The sequence below is a fragment of the Hyposmocoma kahamanoa genome, unplaced genomic scaffold (assembly GCF_003589595.1).
Source record: "Hyposmocoma kahamanoa isolate Upper Pololo Valley unplaced genomic scaffold, ASM358959v1 99879, whole genome shotgun sequence".
In the NCBI taxonomy this organism is placed as follows: Eukaryota; Metazoa; Arthropoda; class Insecta; order Lepidoptera; family Cosmopterigidae; genus Hyposmocoma; species Hyposmocoma kahamanoa.
The window spans coordinates 2810467-2836176 of NW_020656077.1; the positions used below are offsets into that span (position 1 = coordinate 2810467).

Here is a 25710-nt window from a genome sequence, read left to right on the forward strand (position 1 = left end):
TAATTTTTTTTGTATATAGCACACAAGTATAAAAGAGCGTTTCGTAGCAAATCATGGTAGCAACTAATAATATATTTGTTATTTAAAGGTTTCGCAAGGACAGCAGATCTGTCGTCCTCAAAGACATATATATATAATGTCCTTATCATAAACAACGTAAACGACATTTTTAGCGAAACGAGATCTATAACCCCTAAAAGTGTTTTTTTTAATATCTTATTTTATTGCTAAGCATAATTGACATTTTTCAAAGAAAAAACTTTTAACTGCCAATATCTCGAAAATTACCAAAATTCATATGCCTTGTGACACAATGAGGGCTGAGATACTTGGTTAAAATTTCTGACGCTGACCCCTGATATGTACTGAGGACGGGGCTGGCATGCAAATACGATTTCTCTTGGGGATAGGATCAATTGAAAATTTACATAAGAGTGACCTATTTTAATCTAGGTTTTCGTCGAATGTGGAAATTAGGTCGAACGTCCATCAAATTACGTACGTCAGCTTTTTTCTGTGTACCACATTTCGACGAACAAATTTAAACTATTCATCTTCATTGATCAATATCATTGTCATTTTTCAGCAATGTTATTTGTCGCGTAAAAATATTGAATGATGATTGTGAATTCTTTTTATATAGGTACTTGACTTCAGTATCTTAATCTACGTGCTTGACATTGAACGTTTTGGTTTTACATTTTGTGAAGACACGTTAAGTAAATTGTTTATAATATTCAAGGAATATGAGGTGGTAATTTAATCTATGACTGAATTTTTGTTCTCAAGTGGAAAAGACTCATATTTCCGTAACAAAGGGATCATCATACTTACATATTTAAAGCGTTCTTTCAAAAATTTTATGCTAAACTAGAACAATATAGTACTGTTAAATTTCGAACTATTCTGACCTTACCTGAATCATCAAATTCTTTAATAATGTTTCGGCTAGAAACAAACGCCATCGTATTTCAGTTTGAAGGTTTTTTAAAATTCCAACTATATTTTATAGTAATGATCCATATCAATACGACACACAGCTCGGTTCAGGTTTCCGTGGCCGAAATTTCGAAAACTTTAATCAAAATTGAATTTTGTGACTCAAGTTTTCATGTTGAGTAAGCACATACATACATAAGCTCATGCCTAATCCCATAGGAGGTGCAGGCCACTTTATTCTATTCTGACACAACTCTCGAGTCTCACGTACATCAACTACTTATTCATACTACCACTTTTATTTTTGTCACTTTGGATCCCAGCTTTTTTGAGGACATCACTGATGTGGTCATTGTACGTCCTTCTGAGACGTCCTCCTAAAACACTTCCATCCACATTCGCATCATAAATCTGTTTGGTAATTCTTCTTACATCCATCCGCTCTACATGCCCAAAGCACCTCAACATTCCTTTCTCTATTCTTGTTACTACATCCTGTTTTAAACCACATCTCTCACGTATTATTGTATTCTTCTCTCTATCATTTAACTTTATTCCTCAAATTTTCCTGAAAGATCTCATCTCCAGTGCCTTAATTCTACTTTCATGCTTCTTCTGCCATACTCAACTCTCACAACCGAACGACAATGTAGGAACCAGCAAATCATTGTGTATGGACATGTATGCTTTTTGGGATAAGATGTTGCTCCTCATTAGACCATTTATGGCTCCATTTACTGCATTTCCCTTTCGTACCCTTCTTTCAATGTCCTCATCAAACTTTCCATCTTTTGTAAACACACTACCCAGATACACAAACTCATTCGCATGATCAACATTCATATCTTGTATATTAATCTTACATACCGTTACGTTCTCATCTCTTTCAAGAACCATCACTTTCGTCTTCTCTGCATTAATCTTCATACCTCTCTTTCCAAATGACCCATTCATAATATCCAGCATTTTGTGCAACTCGCCCTCTGAGGCGCAAAGATCACTTGGTCTTACGAGGCATTTGATGCTGGACTTGCCCATTTGTACTCCATAATCTCTCTCACGCAGCTCCTTCATACAGTTGTCGATAAACAGATTGAAAAGCCAGGGTGACCCACTTTACAAAATACGTAGTTTGCGACTTACTTTTGCGACAACTTTTTCTATAAAGTTCGTAACAGGTAATACTATCCTAGGTAGAACAATGATGTCGACAACAAAAACGCGAGCTGTGTAACTCTTTGTGAACTTTTCATGGTCTGCCGATTGTCGACTGCTTCGTTTACGAACATTTAACTTTTCGCATTTTCCTCAAATTGCAAAATGATGTTTATTGTTTAGATTTATTTTAATTATATGCTCATTTTGCGACTCGTACGGTTTTCGCTTCTCAAAGGTTTGTTTTATTCACTGAATTAAGTTTACGGTTGTGTCGAGATGTTGGTTGGTAATATATTATTGTTTAGAGAGACTCTATTAAGCCACGTGGATACTTGTGGTCTAGACTCTTTAACCCCGTGCTGTTATGCAGATGAAATGATTGAAAGATTGCCCATCTCCTGCATGGCATGCGTTTTGTTATTAGAAGTACAATATGCGTCAGTTTGAAACCTTAGTATTGATAATATAACAACCGTAATAATATCGGGATAGTATGTTTAAAAATATGTAACGATTCATATTATGATGATACATGTACACTAACTATCTCTAACATATTGTCATATGTACCTATAACCGCGTAGGGAAAGTGTGCATTATACATGATGTAGTTTAGGTATTATGTTGTTTCTTAGTACATGTTTGCTTAGTGCTCGTAAGGATAGCATGCGCGGATGTAGTAAATGGACAGGTCGGTGTATGTACATATAGTATATGTAGACTAGGTACGAGGTACTGTGTGCTCACCTCTCAGGTTACGGTTTACCGCGTACGTGTAAATAATCTAAGCACGCTGGTCCAGTGAAGGAGGCTGTGGAAAGGAGCGCGGGGCTGTGCGCTCGCGCCGCGTTCCAAGGACGACGACGTGCGCGCCGGTTGTTCACCTCCGCCGCAAGAATGCGCGGGAACACGGGGGAACCGTTTGCAGACGAAGCCTGCCACTATTCGGCGCCACTCGACAACATCGCTATCGATACATTCGACGACCACCTACCTGTTCTATTTCACGTACAAGCAGTAGAACTTAATGCGTTACCCTCACGGTATCGTTTTGGATTTCTCTTTTCGTGTACATAAATCAGCTGTGTAGTTTTCAGTCCATAATTCGACTGATAGGTTACAATTAACTTAGCGCGCACTAATGTACATTTCTAGAGGATTTATATTTGAGTTTTCAAGGGTACATAACTACATAAGTATACATAAGTATATTGTTGTTTGTGTTCTGAGTATAATATAACATAAGCCTTGTTTTCCTTCGGGGCATAGAAAGGCCGTACAATGTTGAGGTCAATGTTAACTGTTGATAAAAAAAAACTGTCGCTAATACCGCGTTAGCATAACTAGTTTAAGTTCGTCGAATCGATTCGAGGTAGATTAAGCCGTCGAGTACTTCGTAACCAGGCCACGAAGGCTGAACAGAGTGCAATAGACACCGTGTCTTTACGTGCCTTTGAGGTGATTCAAGTCGTGACACGTTTGGATGACTACATGTTAAAGGATGTTCGTAAGTATACCTAATCATATTACGTTGGTAATACGTCATTTCAATTTGTGTTTTTCCACATTCCCATTTAGGATTTTCGATTTCTATGTTCCACATGTAAAAAAGATGCGTCGTATGAAAATACTTGTGAGGAAACACATTAAACTTCCAGACCTCTTGTGTTCCTCTTCAGTCAGTGCTGCAAGTCGATTACATCGTGTGACTAATTATACAAATGTTTTAGCAGAGTCGAATTAAGCTATCTCAATTGTTCCTTGAAAACGTTTTGCTTGGCTATGACTCTCGAATTCATTTCCCTTTAAATAAATAACTTCTTTTGTTCACAGTAAATAATCCTCACAAAGGACGTTAGACATAAGTTTCTGTTTAAAGATGTTTCTATTTTTCGTTTTTCCCGTTTGTACCTTTGTGTAGTATAACTGTGCGCAATAACCTTTATAATTATAGTACTACCTACTCGTCTACTTGAACATTCCGCTATGTTGTCATTCCAGTTGAGTTTTCTTTTTACAAGATTATCTGTGAACCATCGCTTGTGGTCATACAGGACAGGATGTGGTCATTTTATTGGTCACGGGTGGTCGTCAACTGGTTCTGGATTAATATAAGCGCTATAATATACCTGCAAATTATTATGGTTTCGTTGTATTTGTCATAGAATCAGCAGATAGGATGGATGATAATCACTCAGGAGTTAAAATTTTATCTTACACCTCATGTTCCCATGTAGGTATCTGATGTGTGCGAGATGTTTCAATTTTCAAGGGTCTTAGATCAGATCCGCGACACCATTGCACGGAACATCAAATGTCTCTATTTTCAATGTTGATTGTTTACAACACAAAAAGGGTCCGTTTTTTGAAACAGGTTAAAAAGTTTGTTTATATTTTTTACATCAAACGCATACTGTAATAAGTAGGAATAATATAATATTAATAGATGGTTTTTTATTTGAGAATCAACCTAGATGCCCTGTTTTCCCGTGTTTTACTCCTCATGACGACAGACAATCTCGGTTCATCATGGTTATTTCCACAAATCTTCGCTGTAGGAGACCTTCAATTTTGTTCCACAAATCCCCGTGAGTTCATCTAGTTAGTAGTACTTGCTACGCAGTGGGGATTTGTGAAAAAAGAATCCCCACCAAGATATTATTTTATTGTTTAGGTGACATTCGTGGTGCTAATGTCACGTCAACATTTTGCCCGCTACTTTTACTATATCTTCGACTCTGCGAGCGTTTTCTTTTAAAAAGTGTAAATGGTTCAGGCTGGTCCCTTTTTTAATATAGATTTGTTAAGTTTGTGCTATCCTTTTGCTTGTTTAAAATAAGCAAATTGTTCAAGTACACATTTAAGAATAATTCAATATTTAAAAGGAAGTTAAGATAGCAATACTAGTACTAGAATAGTATTAATGTTTGTGTCGTGATGTTGGCGTGACACGCACCACGAATCTGTCACCTAAAAATTTAAGATACAATGTAAAATAATATCTTGGTGGGGACTGTTTACCCACAAATTCCTATTGCGTAGCAAGTACAAAGTTAGTCGGGATTTGTGGAATAATATATTATCTATCATTATGGTAGTTCATAAGTTTGCTATTTATGATGTTAAAACTAATATTTCTTATTATTATTAATTATATTTACATTTTTGAGCATTGATTTATAGAACCATCGGCATCGTCTTAAAAAGGTAACCAATATGAAGAAACGTTAAAAAATAATTCGTGTAAAAACTGTAACTACCAAATATTAAATTTATTAAAATAACACAACTTTTTTGAGGCTATATTATAATGTGTAAAGTTGCCTTTATCTTTAATTCTATTATTTGCGTAATAGATATGTGGAATTAAACGTTTACTGCAGGTTATTCAACTCGGTTAATCATAATGACTACTTCGCATTGACTTTACGTCTATGCCTTTGAAAATCATATCGTTTTGCAACTCTACTACACGTGGCTATTACAATACATGTTATTACAATATGCCTGCCGACGATGACGGCAAATATCTCTGCACTATAATAATTATGTACATTAAATACTCCTCTATACCTTTTTGGATAATAATGTCTTAAGCTCATTATGTAGCTATTGTGTGTGACGAGCTTTACAACAATGGTAAATGCTTTTTCAGAATATTGGATTTTTCTTGGTTATCTATTTTCATCGTGTGATTATTACTAGAAACAGATTTTAATAAACTTCAAACGAAAGAGCTAGCAATGTGCTGTTGGGCTGTTCAGAGGTCTTAATCCTTGGAGACTTTAATTTGGCTTCAGTGGATTGGAGCAACAACAATCCGACTGACTATACAATCCCGATTGCTTACAATGGAAAACTTCGCACATGTGTTATTGATTTTATGGCTGAGTGTGGTCTGTCCCAAGTAAATGGTATTCGCAATGATTTTGGTAAATTGCTTGATTTGGTTTTTACTAACGTTCATGTAGCCTGTAATGTAACAAAAAGCTATTATCCCTTGGCTCCTACAATTAAATACCATCCTCCCCTTGAAATTGTGATAGATATCAGACACGATAACTATTTATTACCGCTTATTACTCCAAAGCCAAACTATTTTGGGGCAGATTATGATCAGGTAAATGTGGCGCTTGAAAGTATTGGCTGGGATGAAATGTTTGCGGATTGCGATGGCGTTGATGAAATGGTAGTCAAATTTTATAATGAATTACATACAATTATTCATAACATAATTCCTACAACACGACCTAAATCAAAGTCATTTCCTTGCTGGTACAATCGAAAACTAATAAGAAAGCTGAATGAGAAAAATAAACTACGTACACGTTTTAGAAAATACGGCAATCCACTAGATCATGTTAAATTTGAAATGCTTCGCGATGAATGTGAATTTTTAATCCAAGCATGCCACACTAAATATATTTCATTAATTGAAAATAGCATTAGAAGCAACCCAAAGTTCTTCTGGAGCTATAACAAAAAAATTAGAGGTGACAGACCCGACTATCCTTCAACAATGGTTCTAAATGGGGTGGTATGTACGGATGGAAAGAATATTTGTGACAGTTTTGCAAGACATTTCTCCGGCATTTATGGCAATGGAGTAACTCGGGATATACCGAACACAGCAAATATTGTGCAAGCGCAGACGGTAATGAATGTTTTGACTGTTAGTGAAAACGACGTTAGTCTAAAGTTGAAAAATCTTGATACCAGTAAAGGTGCTGGACCGGATAACGTACACCCACATTTTATAAAAGAATGCGCGTCAGCTCTGGCTGGGCCATTGACTCGTATTTTCAATAAATCCCTTGAAATTGGCATTTTCCCTGCCATGTGGAAGGAATCCCGTGTTGTACCGGTTTTCAAGGACGGGGAAAGAAACGACATTACTAGATATAGACCTATTTGTATATTGTCAGCTTTTCCCAAAATTTTTGAAAGTCTAGTTTGTCCTATTATTAACTGGCATATGAAACCGTTACTCAATCCCTGTCAGCATGGTTTCCTTCCAGCGAGGTCAACCATGTCTAATTTAGCTCTATATATTGATGAATTAATTGAAAAAGTAGATCAAAATAGACAGATCGATGCAATTTATACTGATTTTTCCAAAGCCTTTGACATGGTTGACCACACCATATTAATTACTAAGTTGAAAGCATATGGTTTTCAGGGAAGCTTTCTTGATTGGTTGGGATCCTATCTGAATGGTAGAATTCTGAAGGTGGTAATGGGAGGCTATGAGTCGGTGGCTTTTACGGCTGGTACTGGTGTGCCCCAGGGCTCGCATCTCGGTCCTATTTTGTTTAATATATATATAAATGATATTTTCCAATGTTTCTACCATAGCAAGTTTCAGCTCTATGCAGATGATTTAAAACTATACAAACAAATAACTTCAATTGAAGATGCGGATAAAATTCAGGATGATTTATCTAGATTGACTGAATGGTGCAAAGTTAATAAACTCTTACTTAATCAGAACAAATGCTACCAAATCTCTTTTTCAAGAAAAACGCATCCGCTAGTATATAATTATCAAATCGACGGTACTTACTTGCAGAAAGTGACCGCGGTGCGAGACCTGGGGGTTACAGTGGATGGTAGACTGAGCTTCATTCCACATGTTGACAATATTATAAAACGCGCCTTTAGAATTTCAGCGCTTATAAGACGGACGACTAAAAGTTTTAAGAGCGCTGCTAGCAGGATGATTTTATTTAACTCTTTATCGCGTAGCACTCTAGAGTATTGTTCTGTTGTGTGGAACCCCCATTACCAAATACATTCTAATCGTTTGGAACGTGTGCAAAGTAAATTTCTTCGGCATGTTTGTTATTGTGATGGAGCTCTGGATACTTGTGACTCTTACGCTAAGCACTTGAAAAGATACAGGACGCTGTCTCTGTCGAATCGTAGAACTATGCTTGATCTTTGTTTTTTCCATAAAATTGTGAATAATTCAATAGACTCTCCAGAACTTCTGAGTAGGGTTGGGTTTACAATCCCAAGACCAAATGCAAGAACAAGAAATTATATACCTTTCAGATCTCGTGTTTCTAGGACTAATCTTGGTATATCTGGTCCTATAAATAGAATGGTTAAAACTTACAATCAATTTCATAGACAGTGTGATTTGGATATTTTTAAAGACTCACTGCTCTGCTTCAAAACTAAAATTAAAAAATTCATGTCTTCTTAAAACTAAAATAAAATATTAAAGGGATTAAAATTGAAAATTTCAATTAAAATAAGTAATTTTATTAATCTGTAACTTGCTATTTGCTTTGTAATCCTGTAATAAACTCTTTAAAATGTAAATCTTACTCTATAACATAAACCGCTTGTATTTTACTAGTATGCTGTGGTAGCCTGTAAGTGCGATATATATAATGATTTTATATTTTGATTGTAAATTATTAGCTATACTCTTTGTATGTATTGTGTTGGCTATCCATTTCTGAATAAATAAATAAAAAAACGTGCAGGTTTCATCAAAATGTTTTCCATCACCGAAAAGTTCATGGTAAATTTATTAAATTCCAAAAACTCAGAAATGCGAGCTCGGATTCGAACTCACGGCCTCTGCTTGAGAGGGCGGTAAGTCAAACCATTAGGCTGTCACGGCTTTTTAATCACGTGCTTTTTAACTAACTGATTATCAATTGTTTTGCAAACCTGTGTGTCGGAGAATGATCACACGACGTGTGACTATATGTGCACATATTACATTATATCGTACGTACAAGTTTAAAATTAGACTGATCTCTTACAGTACCAATTTTTGAAATACCCCTAGTAAAGGCATTACACCACCTGCATTTGTGTTATCGAGTAATGCGACAATAATGTACTTTACGTAACCATTGGGTGGTGGCAATCGTCGTGTCAAATGCCGAAGAATGAGGCGCTTTTCTTCAATATTCTTACGTACCTTCCCTCGTGTTTATTATTATGTCTCTAACTACGTAACTAAAATAAGTAGACATGCAGTAAATTGCTAATTAATACGCTTATGCAACCGTATAATTATAGTATGCAGAGAGGTGCTAGAATGTGTGCCAACTATAATGACGCTTGCTGAGAATTTCCATGTGAATTGGTTTTAATATTGTTCTACTGCAGTAACGTGCGGGCAAGTTTATGGGAGCAGTCTTGAAAATTGGTTTTGTTAACGATGTGCCACATTATGCACGGGCGTTAAAAATGAGGTTCATGCTTATTGTACGTTGTTTAGTAATTATGTGTAAAATTGGTACGAGACAAAGCAACGTGTTTGGTCCAGTTAAACATGAAGTACTAGGAAGTACTCAGGAAACGTATAAACGGTCCCAATATCAAGTTCCTTAAGAAGTACTGTAGACGAAAAGACCTAAAGAAAATAATCGGAAGCAGTCCACGCATAATCGCTCTTTCATTAGGGATTTTCTATGATATGAGGTCGCTGAGAGAATTTAGTGTCATTAGTCACTTAAGTCGGAGTGAGATTGACATTGAAGGAATCAATTGGCGTCAACGGCGCCGTTCTATAAGTGTAAAGTGTATCAAGCTGGTCTGGCCGGTCGCCAACTAGACCACAGCTGTCTACTCCTTTGCTCTGGTCCCACTTTATTTACTTATTATATTTGTGTATTTTTAACGACGCAGACTTAAAGCAGTTCTGTTAATGTAACTGTTAACCGATTTTGTGGATTATTAAATATAATGTTGTTTACAAAGGTCGCAAATTAAAAATTCTAAGTGTTCTTTGTTTTCATGAATACCACAGTGGAGTTCATATACAATTGCTCTGGACTATGGAACTGTTACATTTATTAATAAAATTAATAAGTACATCGAAGACAACCGAGATTTGTCTTTAAATTTATTGTTATTTTACAACGAACGGGTACTCCTACCCAGTGGTAAATAACAAGATAGATACACATTTATAATTTTTTGTATAGGGAAATTTTTAATTTTTCTTATTATATGCGATTCTATATATGATTTATGTTTATCGTAGTATTAGTGTACAGTAATCAATAAAACTATACAAGACGGGAGCCTACAAAAAATTTCAATAACGCTTAGGTTTTATTACATTTGTTTTAACATATTTGCCGCTATAGATGCTTATCGTTAGTGTTAGGCGATTCTGAGGAACGCCGTAAGAAGTGATTAGCTGGCTTCTGTAGATGAGGTACACAAACTGTGGCTGGTAACGATTGACGTGAGCCATTACCGTGATAGGAAGTGGCCAGAAAGCGGACGAAGTGACAACGACGGCACCAAAGGCCTTCCGGTCATTAGGCTAGTCGATTATTTACTCTCACAACACCGGATGCTGAGCCAGAGTACTGATCGTTAAAAGGAAACTCGATCTGAGCACTATGATTAACTCTTTATAGCATCTCAAGTAACTAAAAACTTAGCGTCTAAAACGAACGCACCGCATTTTCTCGAGAAATCATTCGGATTGATGTGCAAAGTTAGATTGCTTGTAACTAAGACCGCAATTAACAGGTTGAAAAGATCGTATTTATGATGAGCACATTTCGGCTTTGTTTGAACATTCTTAGTATTTATTTTGTAGACTCAAAGCAAAACCAAATTAGGAAATAATGAACTACTTGAAAAACGGAAACAATGCGCCGGTAATGTTATTGTTATGATATAGGTTATTAACGTGAGTACAATTAAGTGTGCTATGAGACGATTGACGTTCATTTAGACATTTTCGTGGTAATCCCAGTTCGGAGTAAAAGTGGTTTTTGGAGTTTTTAAATTGTTTACAGCTTTACATTTTGTGCTTTGCACCGCTGCGCTCTTGACCTAATTATTTGGTAGAGTGTGTTGTGAATGCTTCTTGATAGCGATTCACACAGTACAAGAAGTTGCCTCTTTAAAATTCTACCATAACAATACCTGTTTTTAGACTCAGAAAATTCTAAATTAATATAATTTTTTGGAGGTTTATTTCTTATTTTCGTATTGCTTTTACCAACTATGGCTTTGGCTCTTTTTTTTGTTATTAAAATGTGATATGCTGCTTTTAAGCTTATTTTTTTACTTCAATATATAATTTATAGAAAGTATTAAAACCCGCTTAGTCAATTACTTGTTCAGCTTATAAAAACATACTATAATTAAATTATTCGGCGGTTAGTGACCTGAGGTGGCAGTATTTAAAATCTAATGCTGTTAAGAAAAACACAATGTAATGTTACTTTAGAGTTATTGTTTTTCATGTGAATGGTGTGAGTGATTGCTGATTAACTACACCGTTCGTACTGATGCTGTTATTATAAAAGAGGATGTAAATGTACTATTCTTGCTTCGAAGCAATGTATACATTTAAATGTATTTATAAATACTGTTATTAAATAAGCACGTGGTGGATAGATTACCATGGAATTATAGTGTAAAAGGAATAGTTTTTAACATAAACAACCAAGCCTAAAATTATATGTGGTAATTAATTTTGTATAAACATTAATTAATTCTCTTACGAACTTTAAATTTGTTAACGCATCGTCGTCGTTATTTTAAAGTTGGTTAATTTAATTTACAAACCAGGTACAGTACCTTATGGGTGAATTTCACTTTCCGAATTTCAATAGCATTTTTTAAGTGATTTTTGTAAAACCCTTTTTTCTTTTGGTTTTAAGGTCTTAAACGTACAAACAAGTTCAAGCAATGTCAATAATTATAAAATCACAGAAATATTTAAGTTAAATACAACAAAGAACGATATTTTATTCGGGCACACGAATGAGATTGTAGTAACACGAATGATTTTCTCATAAAGATAAATGAGAAAGACGGCACAGTAATGAGAAATGATTATTACAATATTGTTAAATTTTCTTTTGTGAACGATAAAATACACATTTTATCGTTCACAAAAAAACATTTAACAACATTTAACATGTATTTAACAAATATTTTTATATAACTTCTTGTACCAAAATCCTTCTCATCCGTGTAAGACCATCTATCTATCTATATGTTATTATTAAATAAATGTAAATAAATATTTTGTTAATGTCATATAAACTTTGTTGTACATCAATATATCATCATCACCACTATCAACATCATTATCATGATCACCATTATCATCAGTATCGTTACCATTCACATCATCATCACTGCAATCATCATCGTCATCATCACCACCATCATTATCGTCACCACCGTCATCACCACCATTATCACCATCTAATTGTTATATTTCAAGTAAATGTTTGGCTTAAAGTATACTATTTGACTTAAAAGTAAACAAGAATGAGAGCGGCAATAATGATGTTTGGATACATTTTTAATTGTCAAGGTTGCAAAATATGCAGGACCGTTATTAAAAGGCATGGATTTTAAAGATCCCTTTGTCTGATTGATGTACAATAAAGTTTATAAAACTATTACTTATTACTTACTTAGATAGATTGCTTTACATTAATGATAATGATTTAGTCACTAGCGCTGAAATTGGTATTTAAGTCGATTTTTTGCTAAAACGGAGATACACAGGTTACTTCACTGTATACACTCCAATCCGAAAGGAGCCTCTTCTCTCACGTGTGCGAAGGGCGAAGGTGATGCGGTATGAACCTTTGTTATTAGGAGGCTTTTAGTTGAATTGACGCTAATGACAAGAAAAATTGAAACACATTTTGTATTCCCAAGAAAACATGTTTGTTTATAATAAATTGGAAAGTTACGGTATGTATTCGACATGTAAGTTATTAGAGTTTATCCTCGACGGGAAATATTGCGATTTCCTCGAGTGTTTAATTTTTTTTCTTCTTTTCTTAAAAGGTGACGTGGAACCGGCTCCCATGAATGAGAAATTGCCCACTTTTTTAATTTTTGTTTATTACTGTGACGTAGTAGTCTCTTTATGTGTAACACAGACGAAGTAAGCAAGCAAACATGTTAAATAAATAATGCTTAGCATTCATGTAATAACGTGAAAGTTTTTGAAAGAGACACATTTTTGGAGGTTATCTGAAAACGACCCTTATGTGTAGTATAGTTTAGTATAGAGCTGTAGAACAAGACGGAAGACGATCGGCTGATTTCGGCTTTGTACTGCGTCGCCTCTGTCATTCATACCAGTAGTGTGACTTTTTGTCGCTAATTTGTTGTGCAACTGAAACGGCGCTCTAGATTTCCGAAGGTAGCCGACTATGGCCGATAGTCTTTTTAAAGCTCGATGCATAATATTTTAGTAGCATTAGAGCTCCTTGTGAAAGAGTTCGCCCAGGGAAGTACTGCTACCCTACCAATTTCTGCCGCTAAGCAGTAACGTGACTTACTGCGTTCCGGTTTTGAAGGGTGCTGGTGAAATTACAGCCACATGGGACTTGACAACTTATGTCTCAGGGTGACGGGCGCAGTGGCAGTGCCCCAAAGATCTTTGCGATTGAAAGCTCTGAGTGGCACTGCAACTGCTATGGATACGCGTGTCGCTTACCATTAGGCAAACGACTTGTCCGTCCCATCACTTGGTATTATAAAAAGAAATACACCTGGTATTTTAACCAAATGAACTCAGACACCAACCGAAATAGTTTTTTGAAAAGCAGTTTGTGGTTAGTTTCAAACACTTATAGAGCAGTTTTCGGTAAGAACCAGTTGTACGAAGGTTTTCTATTGGTTCTACCAAAGTTCACTCTGGGTAACAATTTATTTAATTACTTTATTTATTTACGTGTCGTCCCAACACGGTAATATTGTATAAAATAATGATGTATTTTGCTGTGTGATTATTCTTAATGCTATGATCAGTGATCGGAATAGAGGGAGTTAATTTAACTAAATTAAAGAATAATGTGGACATTCTCTTCTACAAATCCCGGGAATACCCGGAACTGATTATATTTCAATATGCGTATTATTTATTGAAATTTGAGTACATCGCGACAAATTATTATTTCCTATTAAGTATTTGCTACAAATTAATGTCTCAAAAATACAGATGTATTGAGGGAGTTAATTTAGCGAAACTGAAGAATAATGTGGACATTCTCTTCAACAAATTTCGGTAATATCTGGAACTGATTATATTTCAATATGTGTATTATTTATTGAAATTTGAGTAAATCGCGACAAATTATTATTTCCTATTATAAATACATAGTGGCTACAAATTAATGTCTCAAAAATAATATTGTAGTTGTGTTTCTATAGGCTTTAAAAAATGAAACGGAATATTGTTTTATTTTAAAAATAAACATAAGACGGCCCTGTATTTTGTAATGTTTAGAAAATAAATAGTAAAAAAGAAGTTATATACTTACGCATCAATGACGACATGAGTATGTCCATACTAAGAAAACGTTCATTACATTAAATGGAGTTCATTCATCAATTCCGATCACTAGTTATAATGCATCCGTTTTCGTTAAATATACAGCATGGTATAGTTGCTTTTTTAAAGACTGATAATAGGTTAAGTTCAGTAACTATATTTGTTTTAAATTGCTTGTGTATCCATTATGAGGCGAATGTTTCTCGAGCAGCGTGCTTAAATGAAAAACAAAACCTGCGAAAGGTATTTTAATATCAGTAAAATTTTTTTCTGCATCTATTATAATTTTACGATGTTTTCCATGATCAACCTTGTTTTATACTACTTGGTATAACATCGAAATTTTTGTCAGTATTCTACGCATTTTTTGTAGGTATATTTAGTTCTTCCGGAGCCATCTCCACCTCCTACTGGAGATCGGCATCTAAGAACAATTATATTATTTACTTGCTTAACAGGGTGCATATCAGGTAGTGTGTATGAAGCCGACTACGATAAATATCAAGAGACAAGATTTTTTAAAATATATAATCTTACATAACAATTTTAAAAACTTTACGAATATTTGTATACAGTAGTTTTTTCCCGCCACGTAGAACTGATAGTTCTGTGAAAATTTAAAAAAGGGAAAAAGAATGAGGTACAAAAGTCTTACATCAAAATTTGTCAGTTTTGAGCCCTTTACGTTTTGACATCGCCCCGACACAGTAGGTAGCCTATGTCCTTCTCCTAGGTCCCATCTATATACCAAAATTCATCAAGATTGGTTCAGTGGTTCAGCCGTGTAAACGTAACAGACGTATTTATAATATTAATACTTGGAATTATTTCTGTAATAACATCGTCATAGTGGTGCGTTCCCACGGCCCGGAATGTCAAAAGCGTCGATTTGTATGGGCGAGCTCGCGAAACGGGCGAGTTTGGCTGCCTCGGGCGAATCCCGGGGCGGCCTCAGGCGAGTCCAGGCGCTCTCGGGCCGATGCGTTTGTATTCGGATTTGTATTGAAAGCACAGGCCGCCGCGTGCTACCACGGGCGCGCTCGGGCGCCCTCTTCCCACGGCGCGTTTCAAGAAACGCTTTTCTTTGATAGGAAGCCGCCTTAAGATATTTTGAACATTTCAGTCACTAATAAATTGATTATTAAATTAGGTCGGTGCCATCGATTGTGTACTAGATTCAATAATTACTTAATTTTATAATCTAATCTTTATGGGGCCGCATTTAATTTATAATAGCCGTGTCGTAGTTGAATTGCACAGTTTTTGGAGGAAGTTCTTTCGTTGCGCAATTTCTTGAGACCGAACTATAAATAGCCTCGTGATAAGTGTTATAGTTGAGTGGACCCAAGAGAAAAATATCGGCCAATGAGGCAATGTACCATAAGAATAAGGGTTTGGTAAGTAGGTATTAGGTAGTATGTTTCTAGACGATGATATGTATGTGTCGCTTACAAAAAGTGACAGCACATAACCCTATTTTTGTAAAGGTGTAGAATCAGCTATTTTTACCGTGTTTTTCATTAAGAATAAAACTATAATTCTGTTGTAATATTCAGTTTTATTGAATATCACTATGTTTTACAGTTATTTATGTGAAATTACTCCACTCGTTTGGTATAAATAGTTATAATTATTAATACAAACTTTATTACCATACCTTATTGTGGCTGTCAGCCATAATAACTATAATTCTGTTTTCAATTACGATAACAACTGTTTACTTGCCCTTCCACTGTGATGTGACTTGACAAAATGGACCCCACCACCTTTAGTGACATTGCCACACTTTATGAACTCTCCCTCTCAGCGTGTGACGTAACGAATAGATAGTTTAACAGGAATTTCACGCTACTGTCCGAGGTCATGTGTGGGGGAAAAGTCGGCTACTGCATTGGTGGCGGCGGGCGTGGGAAATGGCAACGAAGCGTGATTTTAGAACCCTAAAAACTGGCCGTCCTAGGCCCGGGCCTACTGGGCCTTAGGGCAAATCCGCCACTGGTCAACAACAACAAAAAAAAATTAAAGGGACAACGTTTTTGCCGATAAAGCCAGCGAGCGTGACGTGATAATAGGCAATGTGCCTCCTTCGATTCTATGCGCACTTACCTTATCAACTGGTGACGATAACGTCCTTTCGATTAACCAACTCAAATTGAATTGTTGCGATACTACTTGGTCTTGAACAACGAATACCTACTTCTGCATTTAATTTTGAATATAACCTAAACACGACTTTACAATGTTATATTACATAATTAATCAAAATTTATTTCTATATCTTACGGTTGCATTTATGGGAACCCATTTGAGGTTAAATTGCAATTTTTTTGTTGCAGGCTTGACCCGCCAATACCGCAGTCCCAATTCCAAATGGAGAACAAGAAGACAACGCCGGCGACTCAACAGCCACTCACTCAACAACACCTGATGGCTCATCATGTCCATCCCGATCAGATATACTCGCAGCAGCCCACCATCCCATCACATCATGTGCCCACACAAGCCGGGCAGGTGCAGCCTAACGGCGTAATGCATCAGCTGCTGCAGAACCAATACCACTCCAACATGAATCCTCGCTCGCCGCTCCTCGAAAACAGGCACGAACTGTACGGAACTGCACATAATCACGACTACGCCCGACACTACGGCGCTAACGATAATTATAATTACCCACAATCACCACCGAGACTGGAAAGGTCAGACTTGAACATGGATCACAACGTCAATCACGAACTTCACAATGTGCCTAAAGGATATAACGCTGAAGTTTATCAGGACTACATGAAACGCAACCCACCGAAAGATACCAATCAAATATACCAAAATCATCAAACTATGTATAGGCCTAACATGAATCAATATGGCTCCAAGCCGTACCTTCCATTTTCGAACAGACTGGGACCTCAGAGTAACACTGAACTCTTGAGGCGACAGTATAACGAAATTCAACAAATGAAATTACAACAACAAATGCACTACCAAAATCAGGCTCAAATGCACCAGCAACAAAAGTTCGCTGAAAGACAATTGTTACTTCAACAAATTCACGGAATCCAGCCGCCCCCCAACCTGCAGAATAGCATTTACTCTGATGGTTCCTACAGGGACTTAGATCGTTATAGCAGCAAAAATGATTTTAAAGAATACAGCAGTCCGGATATACAGAAAGATGTCGATAGGTACGCTAAAAATAATGAATACAAAGAAATTGAAAAGCAAACTAGGCAGTACCAGGACTCTCAATGGCAATCAAATCGGACTGAATCGGCGGATTTGTACAGGAAGCAGCCCGAGGGAGACTCGTGCAAGAGTGCATCTCCACCTTCAGATTACAATAATCAAAGCCAGAAGAACAACGTGGTTGTGGTGTCACCTATGAAATCTGACTCAAGCTCCCCTAGTGTAAAGTCTCCTTCATCCGACAGTCGCCGGAGCAGCGGCGGAAATCAGGCATTGCGCTCACCGGTAGCTCAGCGTATTCCATCAGCACCTGTCACCATGTCAGGCATATTGTACAAGCAAGGATCCGATGGATTGAAAGTTTGGAGGAAGAGATGGTTCGTTCTGTCCGAGTACTGCTTATTTTACTACAAGGGTAAGTACTTATTACCGCAAAAATTATTTCAATTTTTTTCTTCTTCAAACACATAGTTAATCTTTGACAGGTCAAGAAGAAGAAAAATTGCTGGGATCGGTACTTCTACCATCTTACAAAGTATCAGCTTGCACATCTGAAGACAAAGTATTGCGGAAGTTTGCGTTCAAATTGGAACACGCAAATATGCGGACGTACGTGTTGGCGGCTCCGGACCAGGAGGCTATGTTGAAGTGGGTGAAGGCTCTGACCATGGCCGCTCTGATGCAAAGCCCGATGTAAGTTTATCTCCGCGATCCTATCACTAGTTGCTCTTAAATAATTTCTTATTAACTTTGAAGCCGTCATCGAATACAATTGAAGTAATATTTATTTAAAGCGCAGTGTGGATTTTGCCGCCAAGGCCGTTATGTCGGCCGTGTTCATTGAGTTCATCAGGTTATTTTGGCTCTGTTTCTATTTTCAGTGAGCAGCCACAAAAGCAGAGCGAGCGGGCAGCTGCAAAAACAGAGGTGAGTATTATTATGTGTATATCAAGAACTGCCGGGCATCGACGTCGGGTGACGTGTACCGGTACCGATTGTAACTGATCAGTAATTACTTTGCGCCAGAGCGGAACTAAGGACTGTGATTATTCCGCCGACATAACTAAGGGTAATAGGTCCGAAGCAGTAGTAAATCGATACTGGCAACCGAGCGCGCGGTGCACGTATTAATTGGACTGCATGAAACGGGGTATGGATTGATTTTGCATGTTACAATAAATTTTATATTGATTTTTTTACTGTAGGATGAAGACGAAATACCTGGCCCGACTTATGCAAACGCACCACCTAAGCCGAGGCGTTCTAATGAAGGATACAATTCACCCAGTCCTGATATGTAAGACTTCATTTGTTATGTTCATACCAGGGATTTGATACAAGTCATGTTATAAAAGTATTTTTTTCGTTTACACAACTTGACAACATTACAGGTATGATCCAAACTACGATTTACTCAAAAAGCCAGCATCACACTACAGTCAAGGCACTAGTCATACTCGTTACCAGGAGCATACTAACTACACTACCAGCCCCACTCAAGAGAGCACATATAGTCGCAGCCCGCATTCGCCTCTCCCGCCGCACCAGTCGCCTGCTCCCGCGGCTATGTACCAGTCCAAACGCCCTTATGACACGCACCACCTGTCTCTGCCACTAACCAACACCGTTACTGACAGACTTGAGAACATCCAACCGAGCACATCGTCCATTTATAGGTCTAATCCTCAGTCGCCTTACTTTGACAATAGGAACAGAAGTCAGCAACAACCGCAACTACAGCCTGAAAATAAACAGGAGCAAATATATGAAAGGCATTCGCAGTCCCGGAATCCATTTCTTCAGGACGTATCGCCACAAACCGAGACGACTCCGAAAGATGCCGATTTACAGAACAATTCTCAGACAACAGTGGAGCACGACAGGAAGTCGCTTTATGATTCTTATTCTGATTCACGTCAAAATGCAAAATCAAACATTGAACAAAACGCTTATAATAGGGATGTCTACGGGGAACTGAATTTGAGACCTGCCAACAGAATTGGGAATACAATCAACGAGCGCCTGCTTATAGAGAGGCGAACACCGGATGCGTATGGTAGATCTGTGACGATGGGTCTATACAATACTCAGAAAGTTGGAGATTACGAGGATGTGTATGCCTCTTACGCTGCTGAGAACGAATATGGCAAAACACATGGAAAATTATTACCTAAAACACCGCAATCTCGGGACGGTAGCGTTAACCACCAGCAGTTGCAAGATTATGCCGCGAACTATGTGAGTTTTTACATTAGTTGTTTATTACAATTACAATATAAAAAAAAACCTAAGGATCAATTTAAAAAAATAGGTAGCTTAAGTGAATATTTTTGTTGCAGCCTCAAGAAAAAACATTCAGTGGGCCATCAGTATTGAGAAGGAAAAAGATGCAGTCTAGCGGAATTCAATCTCCAATGCCTAGACCCCACAGTGCAGACTTCTTGGAACATGAATCAAGGAATGAGATGCTTAACAACACGATGCCCTCTCGTAACGTGTGTGATCCGCCTAGACAGCCGCAGCGTCCTAAATCCAGTCTCGATATTAACTCATACTACGATCCTAGTTCCGACAGATATTATTCCGAAGAAAGTTATGCGGAAAAAATGCGACAATCTGCACAGTATTTACAACAGCAAGGTTTGGGTCCTCGCAATATTCAGATACCATTAGCTAAGTATGCGAGCGGCTTAGCTGAAAAGCAGTTGAATTCACCTTACTCTCAAATTACCAACAATAATTACGAGACAGAATTCGGGGTGAATAAAACTAGCCGACACGACGTCAGTTACAATTCGAAGTACAGTGATCTTGAAGGGTTGAACTCAAACTGGACGCTTAAGGAGAAAGGTAGGGAGAGCCAAAAGGATTATTTGAAAAGGAGTGGAAGTGTAATGAGTGACGGATCTACCTTTAGTGGCGTTACGAAGGAAATAAGTCGATGCGACGCGAACGAATTTATGAGATCAGCTAGTGCGAGATTGCCATCATCTGCCACAGAAGGCCAAGGAGAGAAGAAAGTACAACAGGTACGCTAATTATTTACCAAACTTACTATTTAGTAATATATAATACAATTACGGTTATTGATAATTAAAATTGCTTTTACATTTAATTCAGCGTGAGGAATCGATGAAAAGGTTGTTAGAGTGGAAGCAAAGAATGTTACAATCACCGCTTACTCGCAAAAGTACACCGGCCGCGATTTCACTGGCTCGATCTTTGAACCAGAACCGGCAATCTTTGAGATCTGATCAGTACAAACACAAGACGTACACTAATGCTTCCTACAACAGTTACTCTTCTGACGACGAAGGTACGTAATTAACAAGAAAATGATTCTAGGTATCAGTAGCATGTGAGATATACCTGATATATTTTGGGGCTGTTCACAGAGAAATTAGCATGCATTTAACCGCCAACTGTGTTATTCATATGTTGCATGACAGAGGTTGTGATGCAGTGATGATTGATTGTACTACAATTATTGTTTAAATTTATTACGTAGATTAGAAAGACGTATATCATTAGTTAAAAAGATAATGTACCGTAGATTAAACGTAGTTTAGTAAAGTAATCGTTTATTCTGAATTAACGCGTTCTTCATTCAGTATATGAAATTTATATTTATTGTATTCTCCAATGTCAACGCAACATTTAATTTGGTTAGCTCCCTTATTAATTATTCGTTTCGGTGTCATTAGTACTATTAATAGAGCTATTTCTAAATTCTTTATATTGTTTAAAATATTGAGGTATGACTTAACAAAAATAATATTATTACTTGTATACTTATATGTATTTCTATAATTATTTTATTCATTGGACATTCTTAGTAGCATTACGATGACTTCGCTTTGCGGAAAGGTACCTTCCTGCCTGCGGGGACATTCTACCACTAACAAAATGTCATACTGGTTCAGCATTGGTGGTGGGCGACAGATATTTGTTCGTACTCGTGTTTTAACTGTAGATTGCATCATTATCTAACATTTGGAGTCAAGTACCAATTTATATTATACTAACATGTTGAACATTACGATAAAAATACGAAACTTATGTATTCATTTGTTACTGGAAATTAATAGTATAATACATGATCGGTTTCACTTTTGCACCTCAGAGGAAGCACCGGGCACTGAACTGCAAAAACCGAGAGATATGCAGGCAGGAAGGTCCCATAAACTGAATCTAACAAGTCCTAGTGTTATGCGACCTATAGCCCCGCACGCGCCCGTTGCCACTCAGCCAGATAATTCTGGCATTATAAAAGAGACAGACGCTGATGTAAATAATGCAGCAGAAAACACTTACGAAAACATGCTTTGTGCGGTAAATATTTCAACGCTCAATTGTAAACAGAACGATAATAATAATGAAAAAATGCCCCTCCAGAAAGAAGAGTTGGATGTTTTAGAAAATGCAAAGACTGATATTGAAAATGATGGATACGAGACTCACGAAAGTGAAGCGGAGTCGGAGACGCAAATCGAGTATACGGATAACGATTTAGACGAAGTATTAATGGAATCGGATCCTGAAATTCAAAATGACAGCGAAATAATAACATTGGAATCTGAACAGAAAGAGGAAGTGTTTGCATCTGCTTTAGAAATTGATAACAAACCTGAAACTCCTCCAGTACGATCACCAGGTGAAGATCACTATTTACCAATGAGTCCTCGAAAATCGTCTACAATTGAACCCGCGCATATGACGATACTACAAAACTTAAGTGTTTTTGATAATACCTTGCCGATGGGATATGAAGATAATCCTTATGTCGAAATGAACATTGGTAACGAAGAAGAAGATATGCAGACATATGAAATTGTTTGTGTCAATAACGGCAAAGTGGAGCCAGTTTACATGGAACTAAATAATTTAATAGATGAAGGTGGTTCAGAGGAATCAGCATCTAAAAGTAAGTTTTTGCTGGATACGGCTTCAAACTTTGCTGATACCAAAGATCACACCTTGAAAAGAGCTTCCAAAAGTGATAAAGTCGCTAAAGAGAAGTCAGATTGTTCCGATGCCGATGACGAAGGTTCCAAAGATATGTCACTAGACATTCCTTTTAGCCGTTTCAGTATATCCGACACATTCAGACCAGCGTCTTATTATTTGGGCAGTAGCAGAATTTCCGACATTCATGACAGTTCTGATAGTGAAAATCTGCCGCCTTCTTCAATACCCAATTTACCACCTCCCAGCGATGAATTATCAGATGACGCACTTTCAAAGTACATTTTAGAAAAATTAGATAAATCAGACTTATCTCAAGATAATTCTATATTGAAATTGTTGACTAGTGAAAATCAAAAAATGAACACCGTTAAAAGGAAAACCACGTCATTAATGATTTATGGAAGTCGTACTTCAATCCACGATACTCTATCACGCGGCGAAAAAATTCGTAACAGTAGAGCAAGCTTGACGAGCGAACGAAAGCTTAGTGAGACATCAACGTCCAATTTACTAAGTAATTCTATTTTAGAGCATTATAATTCTAGTAGCATAGAAACAGATTCACTTCGAAGTTATAATGCTGATAGAGGTTCATCTCGTTTATCATTAGAATCAGACGTCAGCAGTAAATTTGAAATGGCACCGTCCAACTTATCTTCAGAAGTAACAAGTTTAAACGAAAGTGAAGCAGCCATTGACTTGAGATACCCCAGTGGACTAAGGGAAGTGGAAATGATGATAAAAAGACGGCCACTTTCCGATGATTCCATATTTGAGTTAGCGGCTTCGGAAGCACCGGCGCAGAGTGAAATCACTCCTAACGTAGATTTAGATCGATATTTGGATAATTTACAACCTAGCACTAGTAGCAGCCATAGAAATAATCATTTAAACACATCAGCACTTGATGTATCTATTTACAAAGATAACATGCTGCAAGCTGCTCATTTACATACTGTGTCACATACACGCTGCTCCAGTACACCCGTTAGTCACAGCAACAAGATAGTTATCAGCCCTCCGCACAGACATGAGGTCGGCAGTCAACACAGACATATTTGTGAAGAGATAGCTGGATATAGATTAGAATTGCCGAATTCCTGTAGTTGTGTGGGTATCCCGAAGGCGCCGATATCTTATTATTGCAAAAATTACGACGAGGAAATGCTGTTAAGTAAAAACTTGAATAATGATGTATTATCTGATAAAATCAAAGAGTTTGAGAACGAGAAGTTAGCTCTTAAGTCTGGAATAGAGACAAATACCTCGTCTACCACCACCGGCTTCCATAGCAGAGAAAGCTCGACAGAGCACAGCGCTCCTTACTATTATTCAGATTTATCATCTCAAGAACACATTAACTTGCTGCCTACATCTCATTATTTGAAAAACACTAACCTTCACCGCAAATTGAACAACCAAAGACGTAGAGGGCCCCTTCACAAGAAAAATGAAATTTCGCATATACACAATCCCATTCATAACAATCAAGTACTGATGTCTGATCGCACATTTGAACTGGCTGCCACGGCAAGGAGTGTTTCGGTAGAGTTCTTAAGTGCTGCTGATAAAGATCCAGAAATAGATTTAAAGAACATTTACGAGTCTACTGGTGGAAAATTCTCCAAAATTCCTGAATCTATGAACTTAATTTCAGGTCTTGGTTGTAAAAGAAACTCTAGTAATAACAGCAATGTGGGAAATTCTTCTCCAGAATCTAACATTGCTCAAGGCCTTAATACCAGTTCATCAATTAAAGTATCAAATGCTAGCATGTCATCTCATTGCAGCGAGAACTCTTCAAACACTGTTTATTACGATGCTGAAGCCGAAGCAGGAGCTTACGAAAATGTCGTCTGCCAAGGAGAGAAACACTGGGATGAAGACGCTTTATGGAGAGACAACTTACGGCGTGTTTCACATAGGCACGCTCGTTCCATGGACGACTTAGATTCTGTGCCTACAGAAGCATCGCTTTCGGGAAGAATTAGCGCTGATTTATGCGGCATGAATAGTATAAAGCGTGTAAAGAAAAATGTCAGCAATAAAATAAGTAGAAACGTTACGTATGTCAACTGCGAATTCCAAAACCAAATATTGCGACGAAGGGATAACTCTAGTCTACACAATAGTTGTCCCGAAGAGGAGGAAAAAGTAGATGATAATGACGTTTACGTCAGTCTTGCTGAAAATGCAGAAATGTCTTTAGAACAATCAGATGAAGGAGATTATGAGCAGTTAGCTGTTGAGTCGTCTAATAATTCGTTGACGATGCTGAGTGGAAAGGGTAAGAAGTATGCTTTTCAAGGTCAGAATAGGAAGAGATTTGAAATTGATAGAGAGAAGCTTCGGCAATGGGATCTAATGTCCAGTGGTCTAATGAAGGGTGGGGCGGGTCGCGTGCGGGGCGCGGGCGCGGGGTTGGGCGCGAGCACGGGCGATGCTCTGTGTAGCACGGACAACGGAACTGACAGAGCAAGCAATGAAGGTATCCTCTAACATTCTATGGTCCCGGTACACTATGTAAGTTGCATTTCAATTATGATAATTCAGCAAAGCAAAGTCATTATCAATACAATTTCAATAAAATTGTACATAGGCAATGTTAGGTTGAGTTAACACTAAGTATTGTTTATAAATAAAGGAAGAGTTTAAACAAGATAAGGTGTGCACAGCATGCACAATTTTAACATGGATTGTGAATTGTAAATACACTGTATTGGTACTAACTAATACATTCATCTTATTACACTTTATCATGTTTATCACCTTTAAGATATGATACAATTTCTCAATTCTGACATGTACATTATATTTTCAACTTGCTTTTGGGCAATGAGCTTTTTGTAATTTGCTATTTTTCTTTTCAGCGTCGATGAGTGTATCAACAAACGTAGAATTAAGTACAAATAACCTATCGAACCAACAACCATTGTCAAAGAAATCTTTCCTAGGAAGTAACACTTCTATCGGGAGAAACAACAGAGATGCGAATATACCAGTTCGCGCTGTGAGTCCTCGAGTACGATGGACCGAAGATAAGCATATCGGTGAACACAATATATCACAACAACTCTCTACTTCTCAGCAAAATGTAAGTTATTTGTACTTATATAATCATACATACGTATATTTTTTGAATCTGTATATAGATTTACTCATTT

General features: G+C 37.2%; 1 protein-coding gene across 6 annotated transcripts in view; it reads left to right on the forward strand.

Annotated features, from left to right (window-relative positions):
- LOC113239531 overlaps window positions 1-25710 on the forward strand; it is an 82840-nt gene that overhangs the window by 40034 nt on the left and 17096 nt on the right. For 3 of the 6 annotated variants that reach the window (XR_003311194.1, XM_026476590.1, XM_026476591.1), the window contains exons 3-10: window positions 16735-17993; window positions 18064-18271; window positions 18460-18505; window positions 18784-18875; window positions 18970-19816; window positions 19918-20607; window positions 20699-20894; window positions 25417-25640. Coding sequence is in view for 5 of the 6 variants with exons in the window: in XM_026476590.1 (XP_026332375.1) it covers window positions 16735-17993; window positions 18064-18271; window positions 18460-18505; window positions 18784-18875; window positions 18970-19816; window positions 19918-20607; window positions 20699-20894; window positions 25417-25640 (3562 nt within the window). In the remaining variant the exon portion in view is untranslated. Of the gene's footprint in view, window positions 1-16734; window positions 17994-18063; window positions 18272-18459; window positions 18506-18783; window positions 18876-18969; window positions 19817-19917; window positions 20608-20698; window positions 20895-21701; window positions 25070-25416; window positions 25641-25710 lie in introns of those variants that run through there. The other 3 variants (XM_026476589.1, XM_026476592.1, XM_026476593.1) reach the window with 3 other exon arrangements.